General features: G+C 40.5%; 1 protein-coding gene across 3 annotated transcripts in view; it reads left to right on the top strand.

The window, feature by feature from the left end:
- The first annotated feature begins 3,392 nt into the window (after window positions 1-3,392).
- PLXDC2 (plexin domain containing 2) overlaps window positions 3,393-17,739 on the top strand; it is a 414,801-nt gene continuing 400,454 nt past the window's right edge. Inside the window, exons 1-2 of one of the 3 annotated variants that reach the window (XM_060293095.1) lie at window positions 3,393-3,467; window positions 4,258-5,028. In XM_060293095.1, coding sequence (XP_060149078.1) covers window positions 4,917-5,028 — 112 coding nt within the window. In that variant the 5' untranslated portion in view covers window positions 3,393-3,467; window positions 4,258-4,916. Of the gene's footprint in view, window positions 3,468-3,768; window positions 3,919-4,055; window positions 5,029-17,739 lie in introns of those variants that run through there. The other 2 variants (XM_060293094.2, XM_030837117.2) reach the window with 2 other exon arrangements.

Raw genomic sequence — 17,739 nt, 5'->3', positions numbered from 1 at the left:
CTTTTATAGGGGGAATTGATGTCCGATTGGCTCATCAGTTACCAGGGAAACCAGCTGGGGCGTGTCCCTCACAGCCCCTCAGGTTAACAACCATCATGAGGGCAGATGTTTCCCTTTAATAAAATAGCAGGTGGAGCCAAAGGATTAGAACAATCACCAGCTGCGGCGGGGGGCAAGTACTGTTCACCTGAGTAGGTGAGGCAGGGACTGGTTGAGCGGGGATGTACACAGAGCAAGAGGAGAGCCGCGCTGAGCGGCCTGATCACACAGGAGTGTACAGTTCCATGTGAAGAAGTTGTTTTTACTATTTTGAGCTGCACATTTTTTGTACTTTGCTATTTACGGGTCAAAAAAACTTCAGCTTATTAAGATTCAGAAAGAAGACAGTATAAACATGTATGCTATTTTAATGCAATATGTTATTTCATTAGGAAAGAGGCAAATATAATTATATTTTAATTTCATCTAAATAGTAAATGTACTATTGATATGAGGATAAAAGGCATTAAGTATTCTTGCATGCTAAATGTCCCTGTAAACAGAGTGATATTAGCTGTTATGTAATTTTTTTAATGCTTATTTCATTCAAAACACTCTATTCATAAAATTTTTACTTAAGATTATGAAAGAGCAAAAGGCTGAAATATCCATCAATAGTATAATGAAATCTTGGTTGATTCTGAAAGCAGAAGTCAGCCAAGATGAAGGAATGAGTCTTGTAATTGAGTACCAGAGGTAAAAAAAAATAGCCCTATTAAATGAGGAAGAGGAAATGCCTTAGACCTAGAGGAAAAGGTCATAATATTAGATTAGGACTGAATAAAAGCAGTCCACTACTAGCAATTTCCCTTTACTTGACAGCAATTATAGAAAGTTTTAACAAATTCTATTAAAATGGACAAAAACTATTTCCTAAAATAATAGTAGATTACAGTAAATACTAAGTACTCCACAGCCTGTATTACATCTCAGTTTTTTCAAAATGAGCATGATGGTTTCTTGAGTATCCTGTTAGCCAAGTTTCAATTTGGGAGAGATGATAGAGTTGGAGGTGGGATGAGGTGGGTAATTGTAATTACCTTTATGCAGGTAGTATTGCACTTGGAATGGGTAGAAATGCCTTTGAAGGTTGGTGTACATAAGGGGTTGCGAACAGGTTTGAAATCTGTGCAGACTTTAGCTCAGGTGCTAATGTCAGCCCAAAGTTCTCTGTTGGTGAAAATGATTCTGATATACAATCTTAAGATAGTAAAGGAGGGTGTTCAGTGAATTCCAGACCTTTGTCATGGACAAGGAACTCAAGTGCTGCTCCTTTGTGATTCCTGATTCATTTGTTCCTTGAGAGGTTAGCTAAAATTAAGCCAGTGAGTAAAAAACAAACAAAAAGCCCCCAGCGATTCAGTTCTTACAACTATAGTAAATAGAAACAAAGCTCACTCATTATAACTCTTCTCTTTAGTCAGATGGAAGATGAAACTTTTCCCACAGAGACATCTTAATTTCTCTCCATGAAAGTGAAATAGATTATTCTGTGGTGAAACATATATGGCAAACTTAGATCATATAGGCCACGAAGTATACTACTTTTAATTAGCCAGGATTTTATATGAGTAATGAACCTTCCATTTCACTCTGAACATACCATCCTACACACATTTTAGTTGTTACTTGCTATAATGTAAAGGAAAAATCATTTTTTTTTACAAATAATTACTGGCTGACATTTAAGGCAATGTACCAAAGCCTAACTTTATTTTGTTCTTTCTTACTTAGTTCTGAGCACTAAATCATCGTGCATGATTGATTCTTGCTTACCTGCATCTTCTCCCATACTAAAGTATTTTCTATGTGGACAGCTCTTCAGAATAAGATTAAGATATGAGTAAAATGAAACAGGACCAGTGAGAGAGACAAAATACATAAAAGCCTCTTCAGACTTACTCTGAATTACCACTTGACTCCCTTTCAATTTTTGGCATCAAATTTCCACTTGAGGTATAAAGCTTCAATCAGGAGGGCAAAGCATTGCTGACAACAAACAAGAAAATAAACACTGCTAATTTGCACACATAATAATAAAGGAAAAGAGAAAGAAAATGATACCAGGGAGAGGCAGGGACTTGTTTCTTCTCAGAGAAACGGGAAACACCCGTTTTTCTACTGTGAAAGGGGAGGTACATATTCCAGACCAAAGAAGAGATGCTTTCTTGAAATGGCTCCTCCCGGGTCCCCATAATTTTGCATATAAATGGGAAATGGAGCTGTACTGAACGTTTTAGGAAGCTTTCTGCAAGGATTCGTGAAGTAAGTGAGGTCAGTAGGGACACAGACAAAAAAAATCGACGTTAATTAAATCACAATAAGATTTTGATAGGAAGATTCATTTTTCCAACTTACTGTTAAATAGATAAGTGTCTCAGGTACTCAACTTTGGATGTAATGTTACATAGAACTTAACTCTTGGTTAAGCATAAGTAAAAGAACCAGGTTTTCTAAGTAAGGTGAGGAGGGAGAAATCAACTGGTTGGGGAAAAGCTCAGGAGAGAGGAAGTAGCATTAAAAAGTGTGTATCCATGACGAGTTTATATATTCCAAAATAAATAGCAAATTGAGTACTGGATTGAGGAAAACATGCTACACTTCCTGTTTCTCTTCTGCTCACCAGCTAAGGAACCATGAGAAAGGCATTCTTTCGGCATTAAACTGGCAAGAGTAGTTTGATTATCTGGACCCATTTCCAGTGGGTATTGAGACAAAGTTAAGGTGGTATTGATGGCACCCATAAATTTTTTAGAGCATGGAAAAGACTGGACAAGAATAGACTAACAGGACCTTTTGCTCTTAGAACACTGAAGCAGATTCTCCAATGGATTTAGGACACGCTCTCTCTTCCTTTCCCTCTCTTCTCTTTAATTTAAGAAGCATAAAGTCATGTACTTCGTGCCAGGCACTGTTCTCAGTTCTTTAATTATTCAGTGTTAACTCATTTAATCCAATACAACAACCTTATAAGGGCATAACTACAATTCTCCCCTGATGGATGGGGAACTGAGGCACTAATAAGAATATTGCTCAAAGCCATATAGCTATTTCGTGGGGGAGGTGGAATTCTAGCCCAGTCTGGTGCTAGAAGCTGCACTTTTTTTAACCAATATGCTGTTTTCCTTCCTTTCTTTGTATTTACCCCTTTAAAATAAGGTTAACTCTGCGAAATAAGGTGTAAACTTACTGAAAGGGCTGGAAAGGGTTAACGCTGAAGCACTCCGCGAGCTGAAAAAACAAAAACAAACCAGCCAGCGAAAGCCTGTTAAAGCCCCCGTAGGAAATTCAGTGGGCCTCCTGTTTCCTTAAACTCTCGCTTTCGCTCCCGCTGACACTTTACAAAGCCGCAGCGGCGGGTCCAAGCTGCCGCGCGCCACCTTCCTCCACCCGCCCGGCGGGCCGGGGGTCCGAAGGGGCTTCGCAGGGTCAGTAAGCGAATACGGGCTCAGGTTTGCTTTCTTCACACCCCAGCCGCCGCCGCACACGCCCTCCTGGGAATGGCGAACTGTAATTAACCCTGTAGCGCCCAGGAAGACCCCACCGGCGGCGAGCGCCCGCAGGGTCGGCCGCTGGGCCGCGATTCCCCGCAGGCGGGCGCGAAGGCGGCCCAGGGCCAGGTGGGTGCGGGCACCGCTGGCCCGACCGCCAGGGGTGCGAGCCGGGTGCGGGCATGGCGCCCGGGCAGCGCAGAGGTGCCGTCCGGCGCTCCCCTCCTAGCTTGGCTTTCTCGCCTCCTCTCCCGGCGCGCCAGGCCGCCGGCTGCCAGGGGGCACGCCGGACCGGAGTTGCCCTCTCACTCCCCCTTGCCTTGCTCCCCGGGTTTAATCTCTCGGCGACGCCTCTGCCAGCCCCGAGGAAAGTGCAGCCATTGGACAGGTCGGTGCTAGCTGCCGGTTTCGGGGAGGAAGGTGGGAGACGCCTGGAGGAGCAAGGGGGAGGGAAGCGGGGGGGGGAATGCAGCGGCAGATCTGGCAAATTGCGAGCTGCCTTCCCTCCCCAAAGTGTGGAGCTGGAGTGCGGGGGAGCGCGGCGGCGGCGGCGCCTCCTCCGCCACCAAACTCCGGGGCTCGGCGGGGCTTGGGGCCACCTCCTCCTTAGCCAGGAGGAACCCTCTCCCGATAGGTTTCAGCCTGACTTTTCCCTCCCCATTTCTTTCTTCTTCCTCTCTCTCTCTCTTTTTTTCCCCAATACATTTTTCCTGCCTTCGGACCTCAGACTGCTGCAGCCCGAGCCTTCCCGGGGCTCAGCTCTGGGGCTGCTCATCCCTCCGGCTGCGAGCAGGGACGCGCGCCCAGCGTCGGGGCGAAGAAAAGAAGAAAAACTTGTCGGAGGGGTTTCGCCATCCCACAGTAACCCCCTTCCCGCAAACCCAAACCTTCCGCGGGGGCCACCCTAGGACTGGGGAAAGTTCCTTCCGAGCCGACAGCCCTCTTGGATTTGGACAGGCACCCGCGCTGGCTGAGGAATTAGATCTGTTTTGAACCCAGTGGAGCGCATCGCGGGGGCTCGGAAGTCACCGTCTACGGGCACCGGGGTGGCGCTGCTTGTGCGGAAGGGAGAGTTTGCCAGCCCCAGCTCAAGTGGCCTTTCGTCTCCGCAATTGTTGTGTGTCTGGGGTGAGGGCTGCGAGTGTCGTGGCAAGTTGTGAAGAGAGACCTGGAGGTCTGGAGAGGACTGCGCTCCCCTCGCTCTCCCTTCTTCCTCTTCCCGGTTCCCGGGTGTGAAGTCCCAGAGAAATTTACAAAGGCCTCTGCATCCCGCCGAGACCAGTCCTCAGCGTTCGGCCCCGTTGTCCCCATTCCCAGCGGGAGCCCCGGGGCACAGGGTGCCGGAGAAGTACTGGCGGGGAAGGGGAGGGAGGTCGCAGCAGCGGCATGGCGAGGTTCCCGAGGGCCGACCTGGCTGCTGCAGGAGTTGTGTTACTTTGCCACTTTTTAATGGACCGGTTTCAGTTCGCTGAAGGGAAGCCTGGAAACCAAGTCAATGGTAAGATCCACTTTCGCTTCTTGCTTTTGTGCCCAGCTGAAGACCTCTCTGGCACCCCGTTGTTAACCCACTCCCTCCCCACCTATGCCCTTGGCAAAGTTATTGCAATTGCATTTCGACTAAACTTGGTCTTCTCAAATGGGCAGAAGAATGTTGGCTGGATGGGTAGGGTGGTAGGGACTGGGGGTTATCTTAAGGATTTACCGCTTGCTTCACCTGAGCGGCTGGCAGGGAGTGGTACTGACTCCCCGGACGCGCCCAGAGAGGGCTCTGGGGTTAGAGCAAACCTTACGCTGATACCTCGCCCAGGAGCTGGCAGCCTGGGCTGTGTCCTCCCCGGCCCCTCCTCCTTCTCTGCTGCTGGGGTAAACTAAGGGAGTGCGCGAAGGGGGCGGTAGGGGGTGGACGTGGTGGCAGCCGGAGATTGCAGAGCTCCCCTCTACTGGAGAAAATTCCCTGGGGCCGCACCTTCCTCCCCCCAGGCGATCCCCACCTCTGCTCCCTCTTGCTGTCTGGGGCTGAGCGGGCGCTGGAAGTGGGGCGGGGTGGGTGCGGCGGGACGCAGAGGAAGGAAGGAGGTGGCAGAGGTGGGGCGGGCGCCCCTCTGGAGACCAACCACTGGCTCCATTGTCCTCCGCCGGCCGGCTTCGCAGACAGGCCTGAACGTGCAGGGCCACCTCCGAGTGGCCTGATATTGCCCCCACGCGGAGCCCCGGCCCCACACGTTCCCAGGGGTGGCTGCTCCAGCCAGGTGCGCGTCCCTCCGGAGCCGCGCCCCGCGAGGCGAGCGCGGAGCCGGCGACGCCGCCCTGGGCGCGCCGGCTCCTCCTGGCGAGGCGCTGCTGGGCCGGAGGTCCAGCTGCCTTCCGCACCCTGCCCACTGTGAACCGGGCGCCTGCTCCCCATTTCTGCCCCCTGGGAAGAAATGGATAGACTTCGAGAGGAGGTGAATGAGCAAAGACACTTACAGGGAAAAGAAAAAGGAAATAAAACCTTGCTGATGAGGCTAATCAAGGTTTTGTTTTGTTCTGTTTTAATCCTGAGGAGGGGAAACGGTAAGTGGTTCCTCAGGAAATCTACTGGCGTCCGCAAATGTCAAACCTGCCAGTCGCAGATGGAAGGCTAGGGAGAGCACCTGGGGATTCCAGGTGAGGTGAATCTAGAAGGGAAGTCCTTGAATGAAATGTTACCGAGCTGAGACAGCCGAAACACTGTGTCTGCCCCTGGTGTAAATTCTTATGGAGAAAACACAGATTCTGACTCTGCTCCAATTTATGATTGGAGGGTGTGTGTGTGGTGGGGGACGGGGGGAGGGCAACAAGATGACAACACTTTGAAAGCTGTGAATAAAACGCAAGTTTCCTGGATGTTGATTTGTCTTTATCACATATAATGGGTTCTGCATAGATGGACATAGGTTGTTCTTGACTAGGTATTATTTATATCAATAGATCATACCTTCTGTGTATTTCTGTGCTACATTTCATTGGTAAACAAAAAGACTTTTACTCGTCTGGGAAGCTGCACATTTATTTTAAGAAGTGCAACAGTAGTTTTCATGGGCATCTTCATGAAATAAATAAATGCTTAAAGAAAGCAATTTACTTCTTTCCAAAGGAGGTTAGAGAGGTGCGTGTGCCAAAAATGCATCCCAAGTTGTTTATTTGAAAACCTCTTCGGCACTGGGAGTAAATAATGCATTTACAGTAAAAAAATAAAAGGTCAGCAAATGTTTATTTTTTTCCTGAACTTTTTTCATTAATAATATGTTACTGAGAAAAGAACAATACATACAATAAGTTTACTATTCTGAGTTCTCAAATTGAGGATAAAATTTACTCCACTCTGAAACTTAACAGATAATTAAAAGCCTTTGATCTGGGGAATATGAAATACGTAAATTGTTCAACATAGAGCTGCAGGTATTATAAACCAGTACTTCTGGTGGAAAACTACTCTAGAAGCCCACATCTTTACAGGATTGAGTAAAAAAGGAATAGTTTTATACTTCTCAGCAAATTTTTTGAGATTTATTACAAAATGAAGTAACTTCTTTCCTGGTTATCAGTCTGCATTAATTTTATTAAATAATCTTGGAATTAAATGGTTAGGCTACTGTAATACCTAAAATACAGCAATGAAATGGAAGCAAAAATATAGTTTCCTTTGTAAAATAGTCTAGCTAAAAAGTTCAATACAGGAAATTTTTTAAAAGTCCGACAGTCTTGGAATTCGGCATGTAGCAATCAGGATTTTTTTACAGACATTTTGGCGGGGGTTGGGGGCAGGGGAGTCTGATTTCATAAAGGACATTTTTTATGCATTCCTTTAGAAATGCTGCAGTTGACTTTGTTGCCACCAGAGGGCAGAGAAACCACTAATTTCCTTCCCATTCTGTCCCAAACCTGAGATGAGTGATCCTCAATATTTTCTTTGCTATGTGCAGTATTTTTTGATATTTCAACTTAACATTCGTAAATGAGTGGCAATTTAAAACAATGAGAGTTTATTATATTTCCCATTTTCGTTGAAATTAAATATTTATTCATTTAATATTTATATAGTACTCCCTACATGTAGACTTACACCTTGAATACATTCGTGTGGTGTGATAAGTACAGTGGAAAACCCCAAGTACTCTCTTCCACATCACTGTTGGCAATTATTAACACGTTGTGGAATTTTCAAGAATATACTTTAAAATTATCTCTCTTGTGATTAAAAGTTCATTATATAGTGAATTTTCTTTTAGGATTGAATGTATTCTATGTATATCTGAAAAGTATTTGCCCACACTAAATAGTATACCTCAACCAATGTTTAGAGAAAAATAAGCTTAGAATAATGTTAAATTTTATAAATCTCAAATCATTTCCATATTGTTATACATTCATCTTTATATCCTGAACTGATTGAAAAACAGTTTAGTAACAATGTCAAAGGAGAAAGATGCAGTCATATCTTGTAGAATTCTAAAATTTAAATCAGGAAAAAAGGCCTAAAATATGTAGTTATATTTTGGCCTGATTATTGCTCTTAAATGTGATTTAATGCAACAAGGAAGTTCGTTACCACTATAGAGAGAGCAATAATAGTTTAGGACCCCAAGGAATTTTCACTTTTTAAACTTTCTAATATTGCCGTGTTCTGGAAACAAGTAGTTTATTTTTAGCAGATCGTTTACATTTAGTTGTTTTTCTAGTTGGATATTTTCCTATTATTTTCTGCTTTCATTAGAGTTAAAAAACTTAGTTTGAAATATTACTAATTTGTGGAGTTTGCTATAAGAGTATCTCTGTTGAGACATACTGTCACTAGTACAAAATTTCTAACTATATGCAGACATACCTGGAGCAAAAGATTAAGACAGAGGGTTAATTCAAGCAAATATCTCTATAAAACGGACATGGGCCAGATTATTAGAAAATCACAGGTTTTTAAAAATCAATGACTCTTGACTGCATACAGAAATTTTTGAAATATAAAATGTGAGAGTCTCTTTCCTTCAGAGGATAGATAGAAGTTGAAGCCTGAGGTTGGGTAAGTTTGGAATGAGACATAACTGTGATCTAGAACACTTAATTCAGAAATAAGGTTTGAAATTCATGGTTGTTTGCAGAGAGATTTGGGATTATTACAGTTAGGACAATTGGTGCATTTCTTAAGTTTGATCTTTGGAAGCAGGTTCTTATCAAGGAGAATGTGCCTGAGTAAAACAGGAATGGAAAATACTGATTTCCTCCCCACAGATTTCATCTCTGCAAGAATCACATACCTTCATGCAGAGATGTAGATACTATGGATTCTTTTCAATAGTTTTGGTTTCAGTTTTTTGCTTCCTAAAAGGTATCTCCTATTGTAGAAACAGTATATTTATGAAGATGAATGAATTGGTCAACTGTGACCATGAGATCTAAAGCCTCGAGTTGGTTCCCCACTACATTCAGTACAGTTTCTTCACCATGGCCATTACCGTGAGGCCTCAGACTGCCTTCCCACCTCCCCCTCCCCTGCGTGTTTTTAACAGTCTTGCCAAATGAGGCTTCTTGATGTTCCCAGAGTGTGTACCAGGCGCTACCACCTCCATGCCACGCCTCCTGCCCTTCGTTCCCTAACCCATCTCCACCCATCCACCTTCTACTTTTTCTTACAAACTTATCTCCAGTGACACGGTTCACAAAAGGATGAGGTGTCTCAGAACCCTCCGAGAACTCTAGGCCTTTTTTAAGGCACTGGTTGGACTCTGCTTGGTATCATAGGAGTTTGTTTCCTTCTCATTTCGGCATCTCTTTTTCATATATTCTTTTAGAACATATCAGGCTCTGCTGTCATTCACTTGTGAATCCCCTGTGGCATCTACCACACAGGCATGCAATAAATAGTTGTCGCACTGACTGAACCGACTGGAATTACAGTGCAAGCTGGACTGTTGACTAGACTGTCACCTTGGGAGACTTTCATACTTCTTGCTCTATTTATGACTTTCTTCCATAAGTAAGATGGCAATGAAAATACAGTGGGCTTCAGAGAACAATAGTTTGAAATGAGAGAATAGGATCCAGAGGCCTGTCATAATGGTTCTGCTGGGTGATATTTACCTTAAACCTTCTGTTAATAGATAGAACTTTCAAAAAGTTCATTCCGCCATTCTGCTATACTTCTGGCTTCTGACTGTATTTTCAGAAACCAGAAGTACTTAATCTAATACCTTAAAGTACAGTGTGTGTATATATATGTATATGTGTGTATGTGTACATAATATGTATATATAGTGGTGGTGCTCTATTTTCAGTGGAGACGAACACTACTAAATAAGTTTAGTTCTTTGTGAAATTACTCTTGAACTGAATTGTGCTTAGGCCGCATGCCATTAACCTGCACTGAAGGTGGCTTTAAAAATATAGTCTCCTAAAACTTGTTATGGTGGCTGTTATTGGGGGAGGTGGTATGGTGCAATGCATTGCACAGTATCTGCTCCCCAAGTAACAGAGAGAGACAGACAGACACAGAGAGAAAGATCTTGTGTCTTAATAACAGATATAGCTGATCTTCTTCTGCACTGGTTTGTTTGCATCTTCTGGACATTATAAATAGTGACCAGAAACATTGCTTTTAAAAAATGTGTATTTTTGAAAGCCCACATCCAACAAGTATATAAACCTTCTGGCCTGCATTTTTTGTACTGGTTTACCTGGGTCTTCATCTTATCTCTCCTACTCTCATTTAGCTTTGCCCAGCTTTTCTCCCTTAAAATCTTGTATTTGTTGTAGAGATGGGAAATAAGTAAATAAAAAGCAGTCACCATAATACCTAAGGTTGTATATTACAAAGTTGCTTTTCTGCTTTCTTTGAATCTGACTAACTCCAGCCTTTGCCTTCATTCTGAGCACATATTTATATTTTGCAGAGCTTTATCTCTTCCCCGTACTCCGCTCTGAGAAGTCTTTCTTCTTCACTGAGGTTCACACAGGATGTCTTCCCTCACTATCCTCCAGACAATGATTCTGTTCAACTGAGGAAGTTGCTGCAGAATGACAGACTAAGTAGTAATGCTTTTACTAAGACAGTTCCTCCCACAATTTATTGTGTCATATATTGCCTGGCCAAATGAACAGAATAATATCTGAGGAGAGAATAGAATATAAAGTATTCTACATTGTATTGTAACCAGACTTTGAACCCATTGCATATTTTTTCTTTGGCTTGTTTTTATCTTGCCTTCTTTAATTAAAAAGGTGGTAAGATATGGATTGATGGTACAGATATGCGTATTTAAATAGAATTAGAGGTCTTGTCAGGAGCCTGTTAAAAACTGTAGATCTGAACATGGGGTCAGAAACGGTGTGACCTTCCTTGAAATACAGACTTGTAATCCCTTCCTCCAGAGGCCAGCCAAACACATCTAAGCAATAGTAACTCTCCTTTCCCTTCCAAATTAAAATCAGCTGTCCTCACTGTTCCTGCCTCAGGCGTTATAGTAGAAAGTGGCCAGTGATTTTGTCAAGAGAGGGTCATAGAGGCAGGGATGCAGAATGACTTCATTTTACTTTTCTGGAATCTTATGACTTAGTTCCCCTCTCTTCCTCCACCTATTATTTTTCACTCATTAACTGGAAAATTTCCCTAGAATACATATTACTCAAGGTCTCATCCTGCTTAGCTGATTGAGGCTATGAGACTATATAGAGAGACTAATGAGAATTTGCCCTGCAGATAAACTGCATAAGAATCAGAATATTTAAAAGCCAATTTTCTACATATTCTACATTTTCTACATATTCAGTTTTCTACATTTTCTACATATTGGAGTGTTCAGTGGTAGGAGAAGTCTACATAAAACTGATAAATTCTCTCTCAGCTTGCTGCTTGGTAGGTACACCCTGGTTTATTTAGATGAGGATAATGTGTTCTTTGGTCCAGTTGGAGTATGGAGCATTCAACATGCAATGATGTTTTTTAGATAGTAATAATATCCTCTGTGTTTATATGTATCTGTTTGTAGCAGTAGCTCCCAACTTTTTCTCTCTGAAACTGTAATTTGGACCCAATAAAATATTTATTTCCCTAAACCCTAAAAGGGAAGTAAGACAGGCAGAATTTATCATTTTGCAATGTGGAATTCATACGTAATAATGATTTTCAAGATGTAAAGTAGTCCTGTAGGTGCATTTAGGGTATAGCTCATGCTAAGTCTGTATACATTAACATACATATTTGCATAATTCTCTCCAAGATACAACTTAGACTGCAGCTACCACTGACCCCATGAACCTGATTATTCAATTGGTATATTTTTGTTTGTTTGTTTAAAAGAGCCCATTGACCTTACTGCCGGCATAGCAGTATCTGACTTCTTTTGGTTGCCCCCTCCCCTTCTCCTTTTGTTATCCATTTCCTTCAATACATTGAAAAAGGATCTATGAAGAAATTACATCAGTGTAATCTGCATTGCAAAATATTCATGAAAAAGTATATATGAAGTAATTTTTGCTATACTAACTCATATTTTAAGTGCACATGGGTTCCTGATATTTAAATGAATCCTGTTCTGAACTTTTGATTAAAAAAACCTCTCAATTATTTTGCTAGGCTATAGTTTTATGTTTAATATTAGCTCTAGTGACTACTTAGTTAGTATATGCATACTTCTTTCAAGAATTATATCATCTGATATTAGCTATTTATTTATATTAAGTGAAGTATAGTTGACTGATATTAGCTATTTTAATTGTGACTTTTTAGTATTTATATTTCCTGGGAATATACACCTATAATTACTTTTTTTTTTTTTTTGGTAATTTAGTCCTTTTAGTAGACAATCAACTTGTCCTAACTTTATGTCACTAATTGGTAATCTACATATTTTGAATCTATTTTAGTTTCAATTATTTACAATTTTCTGTATTCCAAGAAACAAGAATTGAACTAAAAGGCATATTGCTGTGTATTTGCATTTTTGTTCTTTGGTTCTTGTTTGTTTGGAGAGGGAATAGAGAGGGTCATTTGAGTTTTTGTCACACGGCAAAAGTTTAAAGAATATTTTAACACGTATTTGAAGGCTCTGAATGCCCCATAAAAATAAAGTTGACTTGTAAGGTTAAAAAAATGCCATTTCACATTTTAGTTTGAAAGTGTTCTTGCTGTATTATAAAGATGTTGCTCAATGTTTTATTTTCATATGCGATATAACATCATAGGATATTGTATATCTTGCATAATATATCTTATCTGTTTTATAATTTGAATTTTAAAATTTTGCATAGTTTTCTAAATGCTTAATTCTTTTATTCAAATTAAATGGATTTTATGAAAGCTTTTAGTTTGATATGAAGTATGTGTAAAAATATTTCCTGTATCAGAATATTATAGTAATATTTGTAAATATGGCAAGACTTGCAAAATATTTATAAATATGTTGTGAAACAATTTTGATTGAGGCTAAATTGTCACTTATTATTTTGTACACATGTATTACATGTAATTGTGTTGCTCTTAATTTTCCCAGTCGATTTATCCCACAATTGATTTATCCAGTCTTCCAGTTATTTTTCCACAATTGGTTTATCCAATATTCCATCAACAAAAAAATCAGTACTTTTTTTTTAATGGAATAGTGGCATGTTATTTTTACTCCCATTTTATTGAGATATAATTGATATACAACACAGTGTAAGTTTAAGGTGTATAGCATAATGAGTTGACTTCCATACATCATGAAATGATGACCACGGTAAGTTTGGAGAACATCCATCATCTCATATAGATACAAAATAAAAGACAAAGAAAAACCTTTTTCCTTGTGATGAGAACTCATGATTTACTCTCTTAAGAACTTTCACATATAATGCACAGTAATGTTAATTACGTTTATCATGTTGTATATTACATCCCTACTACTTATTTATCTTACAACTGGAATTTGTACCTTTTAACCACCTTTGTCACCATACAAAGACGTTACATTATTATTGACTATATTCCCCAAACTGTACATTTCATCCCTGTGACCCATTCATTTTGTTAACTGGAAGTTTGTACCTCTTCATTTCCCTCGCCTGTCAGTGCCGTTTTGAACATTGGTGCTGTAAATATCCTTGCATGCATCTCTTCATGTTCATATGTGGGACTTCTATTTAGAGGTAGAATTCATGGGTTATTGGGGCTGTGAACGTTCTGCTTTAAAATATAAAACCTGGGATAAGCCCTGGTAGATCTTCCGAGATAAAGTACTTCAAAGATAAAGGCGTGTGGGACCCTGATAATTATCCCTGTGCAGATATCACAGTCTTAATTACTTTAGCTTATAACAAGTCTTTATGTCTGGTGGGACAAAGCTGTCCTCCTTCTTCTTGATCTTCAGAAGTGTCTTGGCTGTTCTACAAGGCTCTTTGCTTTTCCGTATCTATTTTAGAATAAACTTTTCAGGTTTCGCTAAAAACTCTGTTGAACTTTTCATTGAAATCACATTATATCTCAGGGTCATTTGGTAAAGATTTCAATTTTTAAACAACTTGGAGATGATGTAATTTCTTTTCTACAACAGCTAAAAGCCAGAACAAGTACCACTGCGCTTCATAACAAATTGTTAATAGCGGTTTTTTGGCAAGTGACCTTTTTTCATTGAAATGATGTTGAGTGCTAGTGCTGTTTTCCTGATCACATCATGATACTAACCATACATCTAATTGTTTCTTAGGCAATACGAGGGGAAAACGATAGGTTAATTAAAATGAACAACTCAACTAAGGAAAAGAATGTTAATTCCTAACTTCTTAGAAACTACCACAAATGACAGGTGGTTGCTAGGTAAATAAACATGGAAATGACAGTTTTACAGGGTCATTCTAGTAACCTATCTCTGGACCAGCATAGCAGTATAAAGCAAGACTTTAAATTTGCTGCTTCATAAGAATCAGCTCTGATGAGAATGGTGAAATCCTCTGGATTTAGGATTCTCCTTCGTGTTTGCTCTTTAGCTAATTAATATCAATTCCATGGCCGATCTACATTGAACGAGAGTACACTCTACAAATTGCTACCATTTAAAGGTAATAGATTTATGATTTTATTTAGACTGTAGGCATTTATAAATTAAAGGTTTATAATTTGCTTGATTTGAAATTCCTAACTTCATCTCTGTCTCAGCACAGTTTATAAGTGGCCATTGCTCTGAACTCATGCATACTGATTTGGATAGTTTTTAATCAGGAGTAAATGGACAAGCCAGGCAGGCTGTTTCATTTCTTTGTTATTTAACCTTCGTTATCTTTTTTAACATCTGTGTTCATTTCAGATATTTTTAAAAACAAGCATGATTCAAAGTCATTTGCAGATGATAGTCTCATTGTCTGGACATTGCAAAACAGCTTTCCGCAGGAAGCCAGATTTGTGCAATCTCAGTTTTGTCAAGCTGTTTTTAGAAGAGCCGTTTGTAAAATAGGCACAGCCAATAAGAAGCTGATTTTTCTGAAACCAAGACCTGATGTCTGACTTGAGACTGCCTTTCTGTATCCCCAGTTCCCTTATCCTCGCTCTGGCAGGCGAGGATTTCTAGCCTAGTTCATTTCAACAGCTTCCCACCTTCCCTCCAACATAGTCCTGCTGGAATCCCTTCTTCATTCCATGGCCTGAAAGATCTTTCTGAAATGAAGATCTGTGTCACTCCTCTGCTGAAAATACCTTCCTGTCTTCCTAAGGGTCTCGCCCTAGAGGTCAAAGCCCTCAGTAACCTGGTCCTGGCTTACCTGTCCAGGTTCAAATGCATCACTTCCTCCATTATACTCTCCCAAGTTTCCCATACTCTCTTTCCCCAAGAAACTGCACACGCCATTCCCTCCTCTTGGAGCACCCTTTCCTCCTCTTCTTGGCTATTTGTCCTTCAGGTCTCAGCTTCATCTTGATTTTCAGCATTATTGAATCATTTCTCAGTGTTTCTCTGCCAGGTCCACGTCTGAGATGAGTACCTTGCCAAAGTGCACTCTACACCTCTTCATCCTGTCACTTACCGTCAGTGGTGTAACAGCCCTGCCTGCACTGGACTGTGAGCTGCCCAGGACAATAGGCTGTATGGGACTGATCACCACTGCATCACTAGCTCCAAATACAGGGAGCCCTCTTTGAAAATTCGTAGAATGGAGGAATCTGGTCAGTGTTCCACTTGGTATGATGGTACTACGTTTGTTCAGATTTATCACTCAGGCAAAGAGTTTTGTTTGTACCTTATTTCTACATATTTCTTTGGGCAGAATTTCTCAGTCATAATTTCTTTAACATGATACCTGAGATTTAAATGCCCATGATTAAAATGTGTAGAGAAACCAGAGACTGAGTGACTTCAGAGTAAGGGAATTTGTCACATGCGTTTGTGAAGAACTGAGAATTCATTTACAAATGGTGGTTTAAGAATGATCAAGTCACACAGTAAGCTGGGAAGGACAGAGAAAGGGATACTTTAATGATTTATAATCCAAAAACTTGAATTGTCTGGTAAAGTATTAAAATACATTCATTTGTTTCCTTGGAGAGAATTCCATAGTTACAAAAAAGATGTATGGATAAACAATGAATGAAATAGAAATTAGAGACTGAACTATGAAATTTGCATGAACAGCTTTCCAGGTATTTCAAAGCTAAAGATGCAAACTGGGAAATGTTCCCTGAAATTAGATACTTACAAGAGTTCCAGATACAAACCACTGGGCGGCCTTTGAAACATTTTTTCAGCGAAAGAGTCTTAAATGTCTCTTAATACTGCATACATCATAGCTTTTGTCAGGTCATTAATCTGTACCCAGAATGTGAGTTAACCCATTGATGTGAGTTAAGTCTTTCTGAGGTCTTGAACATGACCTACTTGCTGAAGTTTTAGTCAGAATTTTTCATATACTCAACGACTTGTATTTGTTACTCTCCAAGCACATTTTTCTCACCTTGCCTTTTTATTTATTGCTTCTCTAGAAACACTCTCCCAAGCTCTTCCTATATTCCACATTAATTTTATGGAGTGAACATCTAATAGTGTCATCTGCTCAGTATCTCTTACCCCCTTCTTCTGGTAACAGTACCTTCTCATTATTTGGGAATGTTCAGTCTTTTAGAAACAGCACCTCACCATCATTTAGGAATGTCATCTGTCTGACTCTATGTTGTTCACCTGGGCCTTTTATCGTAATGTCATGCTTCTCCAGACAGTTCAGCATGTGTCCCAAAGGTGGATACTCATAATAACCTTTCATCTTGGACCTCAGGCCAATTAATTCTTGCCTAAATGTTATCTACACATTCTAGAAGAGAGAGGGTCTTTTTAAAAAAATTATTCTGGGGGTTGCTGCGTTGGGAAGATATACATTTAAAGCCATCTACAGATAGTCTTAGACTTTCTGATAGCATAAAGCAGAAAATTACTGTTTTTAGTTGAGATGTATTACTTGCCACTGAAAGAGTCTTGTTTTCAATTATATTGTCACAGTTTTCAATTATATTTTTATGTGAATAATTATTTGATTGAGGACTATTTCTCCTACTAGATTGTAAACTCTGTGAGTGCAGGAACCCAGTTTGTTGTACTTTTTTGTTTTCTTAGCACCTTTCAGAGTGTTTGGAATACAGAAGGTACTCGATAAGTATTTGTTAAATGAAATTTTTGAGTAAGTTCATTTGGGAGGTGTCCTTTCAGTGACCGTTGAAATAATTCAGTGCTTAGACATTAGGTGAGATTTATCAGATGAGTCAGAAGTTGCGACTGCAATCGATTTTTCCCTGTTGGTTTTCTTAAGTAATTTTTTGTCCCTTTCTCATTTTACAAATTAAATTCTCTTACCTGGGTCTTATTTTTCTACTCTTTCTTCATGTTTAATTTGGTGTCTTCCTTTTATTTTCCCTGCAGTTCCTATTATTTTATTTTCCTTATGGATCTAGATATACATTCCAGGAAGTAGAAAGGAGAAAACCTTAACATGTCATAGCTTTTGTCAGCCCATTAATCTGTACCCAGGATTAAGAGGCAAAAAAGTGTTAAGCAGAAAATAGTTGATCCATGGCCAATTATTCATTTTATTTTTATTTTTTAAAAAATTTATTTATTTATGGCTGCGTTGGGTCTTCGTTGCTGCATGCGGGCTTTCTCTAGTTGAGACAAGCAGGGGCTACTCTTCGTTGCGGTGTGCGGGCTTTTCGTTGCGATGGCTTCTCTTGTTGCAGAGCACAGTCTCT

The sequence above is a fragment of the Globicephala melas genome, chromosome 2 (genome assembly GCF_963455315.2).
Source record: "Globicephala melas chromosome 2, mGloMel1.2, whole genome shotgun sequence".
Classification (NCBI taxonomy): Eukaryota; Metazoa; Chordata; class Mammalia; order Artiodactyla; family Delphinidae; genus Globicephala; species Globicephala melas.
This window is presented reverse-complemented; position numbering and strand designations above follow the sequence as displayed.